The sequence below is a fragment of the Phodopus roborovskii genome, unplaced genomic scaffold (assembly GCF_943737965.1).
Source record: "Phodopus roborovskii unplaced genomic scaffold, PHOROB, whole genome shotgun sequence".
Lineage (NCBI taxonomy): Eukaryota > Metazoa > Chordata > Mammalia > Rodentia > Cricetidae > Phodopus > Phodopus roborovskii.
In genome coordinates, this window is record NW_026126407.1 from 14,822,371 (window position 1) to 14,841,692 (window position 19,322).

General features: G+C 40.5%; 1 protein-coding gene across 1 annotated transcript in view; it reads left to right on the top strand.

Moving 5' to 3' along the window:
* The window catches only part of Shisa6 (shisa family member 6), a 280,683-nt gene that overhangs the window by 125,732 nt on the left and 135,629 nt on the right, over window positions 1–19,322 (top strand). Inside the window, exon 3 of the mRNA XM_051180360.1 lies at window positions 5,131–5,226. Within this exon, the coding sequence (XP_051036317.1) occupies window positions 5,131–5,226 (96 nt within the window). The remainder of the gene's footprint in view (window positions 1–5,130; window positions 5,227–19,322) is intronic.

The following is a 19,322-nucleotide window of genomic DNA, read 5'->3' on the forward strand; positions in this document are numbered from 1 at the left end:
GTCAAGACAGCGAAGGTAGAGACAGACTGAAATGGAGCCAAACTTGAGTGCTCTGTAGAGAGCTGTCAATAGTTCAGATGAAGGTTTGATGGCAGCACCTGGGGTGGAGATGCCATCTCAGTGCTCTTCCGCTGTGTTCCATTCAGCAGGTGGTGGCATGCTTGTGCTGAAGCCCGGAGTCACCCTGCTCCTGGGTAGGACTGCATGTTTTTCTGTCCTGTGACATGGGGACTCTTAGAGCTTCACAAAGCTCTTGCTTACTTCCACATACAGCGCTGATACATTCATAGTCCCTTGTCTGTAATTCTGGTTTTCTCAAAGAGAACCTGTACTTCCTGATCCTCTGGCTCTGGTAGATGATGTATAGGCAGAGATTGATGGCTGTTTCTACAGGATGGAGGAGAGGACTGGTTGTTTGAGTGACATCCTGTGAAATTGGTGGTACATGCTCATCTCCTTCATATCATCAGTCTATCAACTCAGTGCATCATCATGACACAGAGAGGCACGGACTCCTCTATTCTGATTGGCCACCTGCATGGGGCTGCTCTTTTTTTCTTTTCCAGCCCTTCTTCCCTTGTTTATGCAGAGGCGTTTACATCATTTTGGACTTGGCTGTGGGTCCAGCTGATGGTTCACCTGTCACTAGTCCCAACATACTAATCACAAGATACAGTCTTTGGGGCATAGTGTTTCATCTGCTTTGCAGGCATTTGATCACTTTTCTTGACAGAAACAACTTCAAATAAGATGTGTTTGATTAAGCTTATCATCTAGAAGATTCCATCCATCCATTCTGGGTTAGGCATTACAGAGCAGCACTATGTGCATCAGGGTGGGCCAGGAAGGAGAGGGCAGTGAAGCTCTACTTGCTTTCTTCTTTGACCACATCCAGTCTTTCCTGATGCTTAGCCTATGGTGTGGAGCCACTTATGTTCAGGGTGAGTCTTTCCTGTAAGTAAATTCTCTCTGGACAGAACCTCATTGTCACACCCAGAGGCATGTCTCACCAATCTTTAGGATGGTTCTAAATATAGTCTTGTTGACAGTGAGGATTAGCTATCACACTCAAGAACTTGTCAGAAATAGTTATTGAGGCTCACCTTCCCCTACCTAGGAGATTCTAGGGCTAGAGCCAAGTTACCTTTGTGCCATCCTGAGGAGTTGAGTGTTTGCTCAAGTTTGAGGACCATCAAACAAAGCAAGGTTGAAGCTGTCACTGCTGTGCTTTCCATCTCTACTTCATAGGTTGATCTCCAGAAAACTGTCCTTAGAGATGCCTTTGAAGATCACAAAGCGATGCACACAATTAATTCTAGCAATATGTAGGCTGAAGTGGGAGTCTAAGAACTTTGAGGTCAAACTGGACTCCATCCTGAGACCCTGTTTTAAGACAGAATAAGAAGAAACCTGTAGAATTGGTTGTCATGTAGCTTTTTTGATTTAACTCAAAATTCTGCAAACTGAATTGGCCACAGAATTCTTTCATCCTGTACTATCAACACCATTTACTTTTTTTTCTCCAGCTCAGAATTAGTTCCTAGGAACTTGGATATTACCTCCTATTTTCTTTTTCTTTTTAAAATTTATTACTTTTTCTTATTTTACATGTCGATTCCAGTTCCCTCTCCTTCCCATGCCCCCAACGTCCCTCCCATCCCACTCTTCCCCCACTCCACAGGGAGGGTGATACCTTCCAGGAGGGATCATCAAAATCTGTCAAGTCATTTGGAGTAGGGTCTACCCCACCCTCTGCCTCTAGGCTAAAGGAGTATCCCTCCGTGGGGAAATATGATTCCATAGTCCTGTTGTGCACCAGGGATACATCCTGGTTCCACTGTCAGCGGTCCTAGATTTTTTTCTTACATTTCTACTATTTGTCTTGGGTGCAGTCTTGGAGAAAAGTTATAGCTGTACCCCTGAGGCAACTAGGGTGAGGACTGCAGAAAGATTTTGGACTTGGAAAGCACAAGACCAGGGTGGAATTGAAGATTGCCTTCTGACCAGTTCAAGGAACTAGGTGTTAGCAAAACCAGATATCCACAGTAGCATTGATAGTCAGAGGACTAATATAAGTATAGGCTAGGCATCTCCCAGGTTTTGCCCATTGAACTCAGTTTTTCCACCAATAAAATTGGGAGGTAATATTAAAATAATCAACATAATAAATGACTTGCAGGCAGTATTGATTAAAATGTTAAGAAAGTAGTATCTGCAGAAAGAAATTTGTGTAAACTATAAAATACTATAAAATGTTATCTATTGTTGTCACAAAAGCCATGCTCACTGAGTCTCTATCCCTCTGCCTGGCCTGCAGGAAGTGATCCAGAAACTTCAGTTCTTTTCCAGACAAGCAGAGCCCCAGAGCACTAGAGTAATGTTTAGTCCTGAGGGACCTTGTTCATCTGACAGATAAGAATGATTTGTAAACAGCACAGGCTCTGTTTTATGTTCCATCTTCCTTAGTATTGATTTGTTTATCAGAATTTTTATTTATAAGGAGCTCAAAAATAAACCAGTCCAAGTTCTGCAGGATGCATCACAGGTTCTGAATTAATGAGGTCCACATTTATGAGGGCTCTGGATTGGTACTTCCTTTTCATCCTTTTTATGATGAGGTGGGGGAGCACTTGTGCCTGTTATGAAAGAGGGGTCCTGGTGCTCCTCTTGAGAAAGATGATTTATCCAGCTTCTAGCAGTTGTCACATAGCTTGAGCTTTGGGCAGAAGCCTTTAGTGTAGCGCCATGAAGCTATGAATGGTTTCCATAGTTTTCCCTTGTGAAAAGCTGAGGAATGAATGATGTAATGTGCTTCAGAGTTAATGAAATCAGTGGCAGAGTTATCATGGTTTTGTTATCCCTGACCCAGGGTCCTTGATAGAATTGCAAACTCTTGAACCCTGTCTCAGGTCTGCTGAACCTATTTATTTAAGTGTTTCTAGTATTCTTATGCTCACTCAGGTTTTGGAACTGGGATAAGAAAGGACCTGGGGACAGACTTCACCTTTCAGAGGAAGAGTACTGGAGCCCTAACTATACATAGCTCTTAAAGGTACCCCTGCTCGTATGAGTCCCCATCTTTTCATTTGTGCTGGGTGCTGGGGCAGTGGTTCTCAATCCTGGTAGTTCATTGGAAATGAAAAGAGATGGCCTGAGACAGAATGTCTGACGTTTGTCTGGGTATCTGAGCTTTTCAAAGTCCCACATGATTCTCAAGTTACTCGGTATTGAGAACTCTAGGACATGGTTTACTAAGAAGTATTCATCTTGTTTTGGTGGCATGGGGTACAATTTTTTTCGAGATATTTATTTCTGTGTTTGTATTAGAGAATTGTGTGTTCACTATAGACAAAACACCCCCACAAAATAATGAATAGTTGAAGAAAGAATTATCTCTCAGCTGACAAGATCCTTGTGTATTTTCTTTCAATCATTTTCCTTTTTAATGTACTTGCTTAAAATTTTATGATGCTGTTATCATATTTAATATCTCATTTTTCAGAAACCTTTTACAAGTTCTGTTTGTAATCCACACTGTGGCAGTATGACTGCATGGCGACTTGCCCCCATACTTGTGGATGTATGTTTGGAGGATGGTACTGGGAAGGGTTCATGCTTCACAATGTTTATAATGCTCGTGTTTCAAATGCACCATAGAATGCACTATTTGAATGTCAGAAGTAGAATATTTACTTCTTCCTCTCTCAATTTCTTCTTCCACAGTCCTCAACCAGCCTTCGTCTTTTCCTTACCTCAATGCATATGAAGATGTCTGTATTTTGCCAGTTAGGGGATACAGTTTTATTGCAGGGAGTCAAGAAAGCAAAACATAAAGATTTTGCCAGTGTTTTATGGTCGCTATTCCACCTGTCAGCTCAGCTGTTTCTGGGTTTCTCTTAAGTTGCTAGTCTATGGTCCCACAGGTTGTGCATGGTTTGTAGATAAACACACAGAAAGACTCTGCCATCAGGCCCAATCCCATATGCTCTGGAAAGGAAAATAAAAAGAAACAATAATACAAGGCTACAAAGATAAATAAGCTAATAATTATAGAAAAGAACTTGGGAAATACAGGAGTTGAAAGGAGGCATAAGGAACTCACATGCTCCAATTTCTACAAGGAAGCTGCAGGTTTCTGTGCATCTTTTGTTTTAAAATGTTTTTTTTTAAAGATTTTATTTATTTGTTTATTATTTTTATGTATATGGATATTTTCTTACATATATGTCTATACACTACATGTGTTCAGTGACCAAGGGGCCAGGTGAGGGTGTCAGACTCTCTTGAGTTACAGATGATTGTGCTCTGTGTGGGTGCAGACAGGCAGTCTTAACCACTGAGCCATCTTTCCAGCCTCTAGTTATGCATTTTTTTCAACATTTTAATATCTTTTTGCAATGCACTGATTTGAAACTTTGCAGCCCTATTATGTGCTTAATGCATTCTTTCCTCAAACATCTGTAAACTTTAAGAAAAGGCGGTGGGACAAGTACAGGTGTCCTCACGTCGGTTCACTGTCTGACTTGTTGGATGTATGATGATGCAAATCAGTACATAATCAATAGCTATGCTTTACATTTGGAATTTTTTTTTTATCTCTTCTTGGGCTTCCAAGATTTAGTGTTGCCTTCTGTGGTGAGCAATAGCAGCCTGACAGATGTGGTCACAGTGGAAACAGTAACACTCTATTGTGTTGTACTGCCAAGTTACATTGGTTAAGGTGCAACCCCACTGTAAGTTAAGCATCATCTATAAAGTAACATCCTAGTGTACATTGTGGATGCTCAGAAATGCCACAGTCAAACCATGTGTCTTCCTTTCTTCCTCTACTTTCAAAGTAGCATTAATCTTTGTTATATATACATATATATATATATGTATATATGTATATACACACACATATATATATACACACACACACGATGTGTATGTATAATGTATTGCACATAGCGATATATTCTCATATATATATATACATACATATGTATATATATATATATATGACCTTGTTACTTAGCTGCTGTTTTGACCATAAGCATACCACCACAATTGGTGGGTAAGATGGAGCTGTTATTGCCTTTTGTGTTGCTGTCATGGACGCGTCAGGTAATTCTGCCCATCTTCTTGCAGGGCATTATGGGAAGGATGCTTACCGAAGTGGAGGACCAGATCTCCATAACTTCATCTCATCTGGATTTGTCACATTAGGAAGAGGACATACGAAGGGTACAGTGGAAACAATTTTTTACTAAAATACAGAGGTTGCCTAGGGAACCACAGTCTGAAGTGTGAAGATGGTGTGGAGTCCTGAGGCTTACTCAGGATCAGGAATAAGTGGGGTGGTTTCATGGCAGCATGTCCTGGGCACAGAGATGACCAGGTGGTCACATTTATGACTTTAGAGGGTAACAGATCTCCAAGAGACATCCATCACACTCTATACATGACGGGGACACAAGTACTGGTGGCTCTACATGGGAAGGGAACACAGGCATCATGGTGGGAAATGCTACCAATGGATGCAGTACTTGTAAAGTATGTGTTTGTCTCTGGGCTGTTACTCCCTTCCCTTTCAAAAGCCCTATCTAATACCCAATGTCAATGTTCTGTACTGTAAGTTTTGAAGCCAGCGTTTATGTGGACAGTTCCGGCATCCTCGGTGTGTGTCTGTAAAACTCTATGGGCACAAAGGTAGAGGTTGTTCAGTCCTTCAAGCTGCAAGATGAAAGCTTGAAAGCTAGGTTAGCATTTCTGCCAAGCTGCTTTATGACCTAGCTGACAGCTTGCAGAGCATCTGCGCAGGGGTATGGAATCCTCCCCGATTCTGTCTTTTGTTTAAATAGTCCTACTAGTGTTGTGAGCATTCTGTCAGTGGATCCCTGACTCCTTTGGTACCTTCCCAACACCTGTGTGCTGTTACAGACTAAATGTGAACCCTGTTGTTGGGATGTTCCATTTCTGTCTTTCTCTGAAATATGTGTCTGTTTCAAGTGTGAGTGAACAAGGACTTTGCATTATTTTCTTACGTTCAATGATCCTACTTTTTAAATTCCCTGTGATGTGTGTTTATCCTATAGAGAAAAAGATCACTGTATCTGTGTATGTATTTTCTGTTGTCTATTTGTGTCTAAATAAAGTTTATTGAGGATACAGGTGGCATTTGTGGCTATTAAGACTTGCAGAATAAAAATGAAACCAGCTGTTACAGAAGTGGGAATGTGCTACACAGTTAAACACAGAAAAACAACAATCATAGAGACACTTGTATCAATTCAAACCTGGAGTTACCAACCCCTACATATCCACTCAGTGGTAATTACCTATTGCCTTGAAACAGAAGGCTTTAAACTCAACACTTTAAAATAAAATAAACATTTATTATGGAGCATGGTTTCTGTGGGTTGGGGATTTGGGATCTATTGAATTAGGGTACTCTCTTGTGGATTTTCATTTACCATGATAGGCAGGGCTGGGTCAACGAAAGTACTGACCAGCATTAGCATGTAATTCCAAGATGTCATATTATGTTGCATTGTATTGGCAGGAGGCCTCCATCCCTCCCCATAACACTCTCTCTGTGGTTTAATTGAGTGATTTCATGATGTGTTGGCTGGGTATCCCCAGATTCATAGAAAAAAAAAGACATAGGCTCCAAAGTCTTTTATGTCCAAATGTGTTGCTTAAACACACCATATCATCTTCATATTATCCTGTCGGGTATACATGTCAATTCTCTTCAGGACATGAGATTACTATCCAGAGACAAGAATTATCAGGAGGGCTAGGACATTTGGAGACTTTTTGGAGGCTGGTTTTCTATTACACATACCTCAAGAAGTGCAGTTATGCATCTGTTTTTCAGACTGAATCCAGCAACTAACAAGACTTCTCAATTGTGTGGTTTCACAACCTTACTCCAACCCTTTAAAGGTGGCTCATGCCATAAGGTCAAGTAGTGAACTCTACATTGAACAGGAGAAAAATAGGAGGCAAAATACAATGCATCCTTATGTTGTCCCCTTTCCACTGGGGAAGCAAAGTCAAGTCTTGACAGTATGTGCAGAAGATGTGCAGTAAAGATGAATCTGGAGAGTACTGTGGGAGGGAGTTACTCCTGCCACAGATGGATGAGGTAAGGTGATCAGACACCTGCACCACAGGCAGGGGAAGACTTGAAGTAGAAGCTTTCTTACACACTATAAACAGGAAAGAAGTCTGTGTGTTCCTATGAAGAGCTACAGGCTGTAGAAGGTACTGGGGTTACTCCAAGGTTGTCTGGGAGATGGAGACTTAGGGAGAATGTCAGAGCTTTTGCCCAGTAAAGACATTTTCAAATCTCACTGGGAGTTCCTGAGTAGATCATTTTTTCTAAGTGATACTTCCTTGAAAAGAGGCTGGTTATGATCAATCTTGATGTCCAGTAAGACACATCATAGGGTCTGTAGCAGGAAAAAAAAGAGGGAAGCAACTGCTAAGAAAAGTGATGGGGGTTTCAGCTGGGAAACCCATAGCCCTGGTGTGTTATTAATCTCAGCAACAAAGGAAGTGGCAAGGTGTCTCTCTGACAGTTTAAGCCCCATATCTGAGCAAGAGGCATGGTAGGGCTATGGAAATTCAGGAGATTGCACAAATAATATCTGACTTATCTCTGACTCTCTGAGAAGGTAATAAAGCAAGGATTCAATTTTAAAATTAATAAAATGCATAGTTTTTACCCAATGATGATTCTGGGCAAATGATATAACAAGAAAAGAGTGGAGGAGACAAGATTGTTAATGAGATGGGAAGGGAATTTTATAGTACAGAAGGAACATTTGGGAAGGGACCAAAGATAGCCTGATGGGAAACATTGCCCATGAATTCAGCATTTGCTGCATTTGTTTTAGGGAGGAAGAAAACAGAGGCATGAAGTTTACTCTCCATATTTTTTCATGGCTTTGAGTGATGACTGAGAAGAAGAGAAGTTAAGGATGCTTTCAGAGATCCCCTTCCACACACAGTCACCACATCAACTGAGCACACCCCACTCAGCACTCTTTTCCATGTCTGAGCTAACCTTTGTCTTCTTGCAGCACTTTTCCTGGCCTACCTCCTGGTTTGACCCACACCAGTCTGTGGCCCTGCTGGCCTGACCCACCTGTGCATTGATCTAACACTGTGGTGGTTGTATTTTCTATAAGGATTGAAATCAAATATTCTTATCTAGAAATAAGAGATCTGAATTCACAGTCCTCCATGGAAACATAGACTGCCATTCGCCCACTAGAATTTGAGCACAAACCCTGAAAACATCAATTGACTGTGGCAAGAAGACTCCTGAGCCATTTGATTGAAAGAATCAGCTTAGATGCTTTCACAATCTCAGAAGCCAGGGGAGTGAGTGGGTTGAACTGTGCTAAGGTATTTGAAGGCTGGACTCCAGATAAAGCACAGAGCTCAGAAGGCGTCCCAGTCTCCATGGCAACAGTGAGGCAGGATGAACAGCAAGAAAGAGAAGGCTCAACCAGCTTGCCTGAAAATGGCCTGTATAAAGCTGATACTACCTAGGAAGGTACCTTTCTATGAAGAAAGGGTGTATGGGCCCATGGGAACAGAGCAGGGAGAATTTTTGTATTCATAGCCCAAAGCACCGTGACTCTAAGCCACTACTTGCTGCCTGATATGTATGCATGGGGCATTCTTATTCACTGTTGAGTAATGGCTGAATACCAAGAATCATCCATTGGTTTGGAATGCCCGTATTTATTCAAGGTTATTTCACACAAACATGGACAACACACAAGATTATCCTTAAGTCCTATGATTAGAAAAGCACATGCCAACCATATGATGCTGTTTTATTATACTTGAGTCAACCTTACATCATGTGTAATTGTTGAAATTGATATATTGTAATCAAGGATGGAACTGAACTAGTGGAGAACACTGCCCTCCAGTGAATCCATCTTTTGACATAACTGCTATTCACATAAGCCCAAAAGATGTCAGACAAACAAAACCCACCACAGTATCTTTGAGAGTCTCCATTGGGTTTTTCTGTTTGCAAGCTCTTCCACTTTGCTGAACTGTGGTTATTCTGCAAAGCTCCCCATGTGATCTAGGTCTATTGACAAGAATACCCACTACCTTCTAGGAAGCCAAAGGGATGCTGTTACTTACTTCCATCTGGCCTAGAACTCTGTCCCTACCTAGAGTACTGCCAGCAGCAATTCAACCATGGAAGGCAATTTGAGGATCACAACATCCTACATGCATTTCGTGAATCACCCAAAGACCACCTATGGACTAGCACAAACCTGTTTGTCTCCATGGCATAGGAGGTTACTTTCCATTGAGGAAGTCAGCCTATAAGCTGGCCAAGGAAATATCCCTCCTGGACTCAAATCATTCTGAGAAAGTATTGGGTTGAAATGACACACTGCCTGATATATTTGTGTGACATCTGAGCTGAACTCTGCCACTTGCTGCCTTGATTAATGGTGTTGTTAAAACTTAATTCTGAGTCCTGGGACACACATGTCCCTGGGTAATGCTTACTTGTAGATCGGCTATCATTGACCTATACAGCTAACTATGCCAGACTTGTAGACTATTCTGCTGGAAAGAAGAGGTAGTGGAGGACAAAAGCTAAGTATTGGAGTATATTGCAAAGGCTCTCTGGTTTAGAAAATGTCAATTTATCCCTCTAAATACAGGTGTCCTCTTTAAAAATATAAAAACTTAGGTACCACTAAATCCCCCATAACCTTCATTAGTGGGACATGAGAAAAGGCTGTGATAAGTTCATTCCTTATTCTAACAATATCTACCATTCTACCTGCTTCCTAGAAGGCAGGATGGAGGCTTACACAAAACCCATTTCACCTTGGAGTGCAGTGCTGTCCTCAAAGCCTCTTTGGGAGAGATGAGACCACAGAGTTCTTATGAAGGCTGGCTTGCCCAACCATTCAGACTGCTAGCTGTCTGTTTTCTAATTCCTTGCTAGTACTATGCTTATGCTTTCTTTTTCTATGAGCCTTGACTTTGACAGTAATTTTGTGGACAGTGTCCTAGCTTGCTAGCACTGACGTTGATGCTGACTGGTCATCTAAGTTGGAAATCTCCCCTGCCAATGAGTTACTCTTGGTGTTTGCTTCTCTTGTCTTCTGCCATGTCACAACAGCCAACCTAAGAGACTATATCAAGTCACAGGGTCTATGGTCTTTTTACAGTGTATTAACAACAACCATGTTATGCTGAAGCTTGGCTTCTATACAAGTTATTAGTATGGAGTAATAAATAAATTCAAGACTTTTATGCCTAGAGTTATGGCCTCAGAGTCAGTCATACTTCTTTCTAAATACTGTTATAAACATCAGTCATTAGATGGTTGCAAAAAAAAAGATAGGAAGAAGTGTGTCACTAGAGGAACACATGCTCAATCCTGTCTCCACTACATCCTATGTGGTAAGATACTATCATAATGCCACTCATCTCTCAGGGCTGATATGAAAACTGAAGAAGAAACACATGCACTAGCACACTAAGGACTCAAGTAACACTTCCTACCATTCCTCCCCCAGGGTGCTGTAGAACAAAGAAGTACACTCAACAGGTTATTGCTGGAGCTACTAAAAAATTCAGGCTCTCATGCCCCAGCACAAACTGACACAGAAACATCATTTTAATAAGATTATGGATCATTTACATACATGTGAAGATTTGAAGAACAATGATACAAATAAATTTAACTTTAAAAATCCTGGGTAAATTCTCCCGAGGGATCTGAAGGTCACTTCTATTTCTGAGATTTGTCTATCGTACCAACCACATTGGAAGCCAGCTTCTCTAGCTGGGGAGGAAGACAATTGAAAAATGAGGAATAAGCGAGGTTGAAGGGCTAATATTGTATTTCTTAGGATTATAATGCCTTATCCCTTGGCAAATGGCAACTGAGGAATGAGTATTTGTTTATTTCATTCATATTCATATGCCAGTTGAATAAGATGGGCAAAACACTATCAGCATTCAATAAATAGGACAATATAATCCCTAGAAAGTAAGTAAAACATTCTGTGCAGTAGATTCCAAAGAGAAAAACAGAAGACAGGGTTAACCTGAGATGACCCAAATGGTCACCCGTTAAGGTAGTGGAGCTGACACAGTCTCTGTAAGTTAGGGAACAGGCTAGCTAAGAATTGGATGGAGAATACATTTCTGGAACAAGAGCACCTGCAGAGGTATGGATATGGAAATGACAACATAGTAAGAGTGCAGGTCACTGTATGGGCATAGCAGAAAAGTGGCCAGAGCACAGGACAGCTGTATGGAATTGGAGCTAAAAAGGTAAGTGGGAAGCAATGTCCCAAATCATCCCAGGCACAAAGTATAGGTTGGGTTAAAAGTTCTTCTGGAAGCTAGGAAGAATACAGATGGAAGAGAGCTGGGGAGGGGTGACGGATGGGTGACAAGGCACTGTTGGATGGGACTAAGAAGTTCTCATGTGCTTTACTATGGCAAAGTGACTCTAGGCAACGGTATTGAACTCCCCTCTTTAATGGACTGGAGGAAGGGAATGTTTTTAATCATAAAGGTAAATACTTAATGGTACCAGTAATATTACCTCAATGTGACCATTGCACCTCATAAATATGTGTCAGCGCATTGTATAGTACCCCATTAATATATCTGGTTTTTTTGTTTCTGTGTATCAGTTAAGAACTGTATTTAATTTAAAACATTTTGACCATACACCTCTTCCTTTCCACTGTTGGACAAAATTATGAAGCAAAGCAAGTACTCATTACAAAGACCTCTATTGTCAGCCTCTATTGACTCGTCCCTAGGCAGAGATGGGCATAGCACTAATATGTAATTTCCTCGGCCTCTGCTCCATCCTACAGCAGCCGTGACAGCAGAGACAGAAGGAGCTGAATGAGCTCATAGACTGGTGGCACTTGTTTCATCATGTCAGGTCCCAGTTTCCTCCAACCAATCAGAGATTCATGAGATCCCTTCTTCTTGGATATTCTGGGACCATTTTGATCAGGCATTTACTGAGCATAAAGACGCTGCATCGAACGAAACTGGGAGTTTTACCTTGGAGATGTCCTAAAAAGTTACAACACCCCATGTACTCCCAGAGTGGCCTATTTGCTGCCTCTGCAAAGCAATGTTGTCAGGCCCTTATCCCTGTAAGCACAGTGATGGAGAAAGGCGGTCCCCAGGGGTTAACAGCAGAAATTTGTACCTCAGCCCTCAAGGTCCTTCTGCTGATTGTTCCTAAATGTGCAGTCAGGTCTCACAGGGCCTTGAGCTTATGAAGTATTCAGTCCTGGATTGGATAAATGTTGGCACTTGTGCTCTCCATTGCTTCCCAGTATATCATTTATTCTCTTGCCCTGGGGGAGTAATTCTAGGGGAGCATAATGGTTTTCTGGTTTTTCACTAAGAGCAATTGAACACAGATGCCTAGAATCCATTCAGTGTTGATGTGCAGGGCCATGGTGCAGGATCCAGCCATGCACTGGCTGGGGGTGGAGGGAGGATCCTACCAAGGATCCTGTGTGCCTGAAGATGAAGACAAGGGTCCCAGTGTGAGGAAAGTATAGGGAGCCATAAAATGTGAGCCTCTGGTCCAGGAGTGCTGGAGGTTCAGACTAGTCAGGCTCCAAAGAGAAAGGTCCAAATGTCTAGAGCTATGGGACATTGGGGTCTTTGGCCACCTTGAGCGGAACCAGATGCTAGCAGCCTATCAAAGGAGAAGCCTCTCCCATCCACTTTGTAGGTTGACTAGCTCTGGGGTGACTTAGGTCAGATTCTGTTCTTTGGGCATTTACTCAAGACAGGATGGATGCCTCATCCTCATCTTCAAGAGACCCCATTTAAGAGATTGGGAAAACCAAAGGCTTTCTTTGGCTCCCTGGTGTCCCCATCCCACTAGCAACTTGATCACTCAAGCAAAGCCCTGGACACTGCTCATGACCCTTGTCACTCTTGTCTCTTTCATGGCCAGCTCTAGGTTGTTCCCATTCTGTTCACTTCTCTTGCATGTAGGTCCATTTGCCCCCTCTTTGACAGCATTACAATCTACTTGTAATTGCAAAAACGTCTTAAAAAAAACTCCCACACATTCTATGCCACCCTTTGTAACCAGAATGAAATGATCTTACTCTCCCCTGATTTAATGTTACTTAACACATCTCACCTACTTAGTCTGAAACTCACATCTGTTGTGACTATTTATTTTATAGACCCTCAAAGTACTTCTATTGGAAATGCGGAACAGCATTCATTCATCATAAAAATGCTGACTGAGTTAAAAGCTCTTAGATGTCAATGTATACCTTCTTTCCCCCTCTTTCTGTATTCATTTGTTCACTTGACTTAGCAAAAACTCAAGGCCCTGCACTGGGCAGCTTGTTGCTCAATGTTCCTTCTTGGTAACCACATTCTGGCTAACATTGACTTCCTTCGTGGGGGTTCTTTCTGTAGACATTACATAGGCTATTCCTCATGTCTTTAATGGTCTTAATGGACCTGAACTCTACTTGAATACCCTTTTCTTAATTTTTTAAAACCCTTAAAACACTTGTTTTAATTCACTACTAGATATAACACCACAGGGTGAGTAATTTATGAATGAATTACTTATTTCACTCACATTCTGGAGGGTATGAAGTTCAAAATTGAGAGGGCTATTGACATGTACATTCTTACATGAAAGACACCATCATCAGTCTCAGCTAGAAGGCCTGAGCAGTCTAAGGGACCTCAGACAGTGGAACCACAATGTATTCCTGGTGCACAAAAGGTCCTTGAGGTCACATCCCCCATGGAGGAATACTGCCTTAACTTAGAGGCAGGAGAGAAGTCCTAGTCCCTGCTTCAAATGACTTGACAGATTTAGATGACCCCTCCTGGATGGCATCACCCTACATGTGGAGTGGGGGGTATAGAAGGGGAGGGTGGTCAGGGTGCATGCGAGGGGGAAAGAGAGGGAAAGAGGGAGGGGGAAAGGGAACTGGGATCAATATGTAAAATAAAAAAATAAGAAAGATACCACCGTCATAATAACAATAATAATAATACCCTCTTGAGTGTAGAACGTCTGTTTCTGCACATATAAATTTAATTCAGTATCTTTCCATCCCCAACGGGTGCTTACTAACCCATCCTATTGGAACCAGAAGGATTGCTCAGTGGTTATGAACATTTGTAGTCTTTCTTGTAGAGGACCTGGGTTTGATTCACAAAAATTGTATGGTGGTTCACAGCTAAACTTAACCCCAGTTCCAGGGGCTCTAACACCCTCTTCTGGCCTCTGTGGGCACCAGGTACACACACTGTGCACATATCATAAGATGCATACATGCATACTTAAAAACAAACAGGGAAACAAAACAACCCAACCTATCAATGTTTATATAGTCAGTCGTAGCCAGTAGGTTCTTTGTGTTGTTATTTAAAACTAATTTTCTACTTGCATGAAACATAAAAATAGTGTAAGTGATTTATATTCTCTTCCAATTTCCAAATTTTAACATTTGGTCATATTTGCTTTGTCACTTTTTCTATTTTTCTGTCCTTAGATGTAAGAACACATACATACAAATACATACATAGATACATTGCATATGTTTTTCTAAGTATATGTAAAATTTCCCTGCATTATCAAAAATAAATTGCAGGTAGGATGGTCACTTAGCCTCAAATAAATATCTCATAAAATTAACTGTTCCTTTCATAACCACAATCTGACTCTCAGAATCAGAAAATTGGCACTGGTGGGAAACATGTACCTAACTACAATTTTTATTCAGATATATCACTAATGGAAATTGCAACTGTTTTTCCTGAGCTAAGCCCACAAGTTAGTAGGTTTATTTCTAAATATTTGACTGTGTTTGTAAATTGGGTTCACATACTATTATGCTCTATGACTGGTTACATGTGTATGGATAAAGATTATTGATTATTCATTGTATGTTCGGTCTCCTCATGATTTCTTATATTGTTGGAGCTACTTTTACCATTGACATTCCATGTAATGTATCATATCATATCCACACAGAAACAATTTCTTTAGATCTAATTAATCTTGTTTGTCTGTTGACATAAGCTTGAGGCAACCAACACAGTGTTGGATAGTATCAGTGTAGAGGGGTAGCCTTGCTCTGTTTCTTATTGGTGGGAATGTTCCTAGACTCCCTAAGTCATTCTCATTGGGAATAAGATAGATAAGTAGAAAGAGTGTATAGCTAGAGAGACAAGTAGATAATAAGCAAATATGCCATTGCAGAGAGACTCAAGAGAGTGTTCCTTCACTCATATTTTATGAGAACTTGTAAAAGTATTATTCCAAAATGGGCATTGAGTTCTTTAGAAAGCTTTATGCACATCTATGGAAATAACCATATTTTCTTCCCTAGTTCTATCAACATGCTACATACAGCAGTTGGTTTCCTAATACTGATTTCATCTTGCGCTTCTGGAAGGAATTCTGCTTGATCATACTACATTGTTTTACTGCTGTTGTGTTTGTTGATATTTCACTCAGTGCTTTTGCATCATTATCAATGACACAATGTATAGTTTGCCTTATAATTTTTTACAATGTTTAAGTTTAATATTCTACTCACTTTATTAAAGGAATGAAGACTTACTTTCATTTTCAGTGTTCTGTGACCATATGCATGTATTAAGACTACCTTTTCCAAGGTTGAGAATTATCCTGTGAACCCATCAGGGAACAACATTTTGTTAATAACTCTAATAATAAAAGTTTTAATAATAATAGTTTCTTGATAATTTTGTATAATATGTGGATTTTCTGTGTAATTTATTATTAATATTAGGTATTTAGGATTGCATAAAACTTGAGGTTCAATGCCTCCCAAGTGTTTCCTTCCAAGTTCTAATCATATTTTTTTCTACTTTGTCACATATACATAGAGTAGCTATTCATTCTCTTCTTTTTTGTTATTCCATTTTAGTCATATATATGATTGTACATATGTATGACTATACATGACTTTATATACATGCACACCTATATAATATCTATTTAGTGCCATTATTTTTCACCTACAGTCCTCCCACATGTCTGTTGGTTGGATAAAAGTCATCTTCCAACACATTGCTTAAGAAGGGCTTATGGTCACAGAATACCCCACATTCCTGTGTCTTACACTCTTGCCCTATAGACTTGGCATGTGAAGGAAAGTTGTGCCAGTAATAAAATTCTAGGTTCATACTTCTATTTTTGCAAACATTGCTCTTTGTTGTATTGCTTTGTATAAATTTTTGAAAATCTGATAACAGTTTAAGTCTTCTGATCTTGTAAGTTATTTGGTATTTTCTTTATGCCTGGATTTATTTTGTGTGTGGGGGGTGGGCATTGGTTATTGTGGTTAGGACTGTTGTTGTTTTGTCTTTAAGCCTGTTCATTTTACTAAGACATTTGCATGCCATCCTTACTAGATCAGACATCCAAAATCCCTCTATCTGAGCCCTGACCATTTTTCAGAAGAGGCATTAATAAAGCCTTTTAGCAGTGGAGTGCCAATGGGCATAGGAAAGACAGAACTCTACTTGAATTTTCTGCCTCACCTCAAACTGGGGCTCATGCACTGGATCTACTCTTTCGCTCAGAGACTAACTGTCTTAAATGAAAGTTCATTGACAGTCCCCTCTAGCTTCCCAGGCTGAAATCATGACATCACTTTGCACAGTTCTGTTGATTCACATTTCTTACCTCATCTTTGCTACATGCATTCCCCTTCAAAATATCCTTTGGCTTTTTTTTTTTTAATTGTCTATTTATTCCTTCAACATAAGCATGCAGCAACTCATATCTAATTTAATTTAATCTGCCTGCCTGCAGTTTCTACCTACCCTTACTCTGCTCTCCCCTTCCCCATAGCCAATTGTAAATGAATTTTCCTTCAATACCATTTTCTGAAAGTCTTACTTCTGCTTGGAAAACTAGCAGGACTCCCAGTCCATGGCCTAAGCTTGTCACCTTCTCCTGCTTCCTAGTCATTCTGCTTGTGTTTCTCCTTGGCTCAAGCCTTTCTTGGGTGCCATGCCATTTACTGGGTACACATATTCTTTCCACATCCATAAAGCCAGAAATGTTTCAAAAACAAAAACCAGAAATGTCTGATTTCATACATTTCCAATTACTTTTAATCCTCAACTTATTTTATTGCTCCAGATTAGTCTTGATTTTTTTTTCTCCATGCATTTCAGCCTCTGAAGAGTTTCCCACATCTGGGACCTGGAACAATTGTTCGACAGGCATGACAGTCTTCAAAGTGTCTTTTTTGTCTTACAATTTTCTTACTGGTTTGTGTGTCTCTAAATGCTACATGTTTCAGTGGTAATCTGATCCCTTGGATTAAACCAGACTTAGGGCATTAGTATAGAGCAAACAAACAACAAACAAAACAAAACAAACAAAAAGGAGCAGGTTTTATCTTGGACCTGTATATCTAACACTTGTTTCCAAGGCCTGAGACTTGCTTTGTCTCACTTGGGCAGAAGTTTTAACTCTGTAAGTAGCTTTCAACATATTTAGTGGAAAGTTCAGAATAAATCTTCTTGGGCCTGAGTTTATGTGGTAGAGTTCTGTAATCATCAAACAGCCTATGGTGAGATCTAGTTGTAGAGAGAATTGGATGACTAACACTAGCAAGGGTGTTTTTTCCCCCCACACAAATTTTACTCTACATTTGGATAATCCTTTGAAGCAATTTTGTCCTATGTGTTGCCTCAGAAATTGAGATGAATAGGGGCTGCAGTACCATGTAGCTGCCTGTAGCAAGCATCCACTATTTTGATAAAGTAGAGGAAGAAGAAACCTAAACACTGCTTCATGAACATATTCACCCTGAACTGCCATAGCATAATGTGCTCACATCAGTGCCTGTAGGTCATAGACCATGCAGAACACTCAGGAGAAGGTACAATTCAGCCTTCTGAGGAACTGTGATGGTTCCACTCTTCCAGGGGGAGAGGATCATGATCTCTAATGGTGAACTCAAATGATTCACATTTTTAACCTGGAAATGAAATGTTCAGGTTGCTCTTTGCTGTACACAAAAAATACTCCCTCTTTTCCCAAACACTAAACGCCTGTCATGGTATAGAATTTGCAGTCCTTGATCACTGAGCAACACATTACAGCCTCTGTATCTTATCTCCAAGGTCCTCTCTTCATACCCCTACAAGTCTATAAATACAAAAACTGAAACTCACACACACACACACACACACACACACACACACACACACACACACACACACACACCCTATAGAAGAATGGAAAAGAAAAAGAAAATAAACAGGTGATCTTTGAACACCTGTCTTAAGAATTTTGAAATCTCTGTGATCAGACATTGGGAGTGTCTGACAATCTGAGTGGAGAAGTTTTCTTGAGTCAGTCTTTCTCAGAGGAGGGCCTTCCTTGCCTGTTGGGTGCCATTGGTGCCTGGCTCTACAAGTGTTTTCTGGAAAGGCTTCCCTTGCTTCCTTCAGCTATATGTAAAATGACTAAAACACCATGACTTCCTCATCTTACTAGCTTTCCCTAGAGAGTTATAGGTCTGGCTCGCTTGATATTCTTAAGAGTCTGAGAGCTCCCGTTCCTTTGTTACATCAACTGTTCAGTATTTTCCTTTCCTTTCCTTTCCTTTTTTTTTTTTTTTTTTTTTTTTTTTTGTTTATTTCAGTTTATTCTGCATGCTGCTAAGTTTGCACAGATTTCGCCATCAAAACTCCTGTATCCTTTGCTCTCTAAGGTCATACTTCTTTCCCCAATTCATGGGAAGTGTTCTCAGCCAATCAGCCTCAGGCCCTTTGCATTAAATCACTTTATGCATTTAAAATGTCAGTCTTCTTAGCTAGTGTACCTTGGGAAGAGCAGCATAGACAATGCTTCTTCAGGGTTTCTGTTTTTATGATGTATGTGATGTTCATCCCAACATCATTGACTAAGGCAAGGTATATGGACCTTACACACACTTAAACAAGCAAAGAAATGTATCCACCTGTGCACTGGGATAGAAAGAAGAGGCAGAGACAGTTGGTCACTGAATAGTATAGTATAGTATAGTATAGTATAGTATAGTATAGTATAGTATAGTATAGTATAGTATAGAATAGTATGTAAGAGGACACTGGGACATCCAACTGTAAGGTCAATACACCAAGTTGAGCAAGGAAGCAAGGAGTGGTGTTGACCAGAAGATTACAGATGTGGCTTCTCCCTTGAGGCCTCAGTCAAAGAGCCAGTCATTCTATACTCTAGAAAGAACATGGTCCTCTTCCTCTCCATTGAC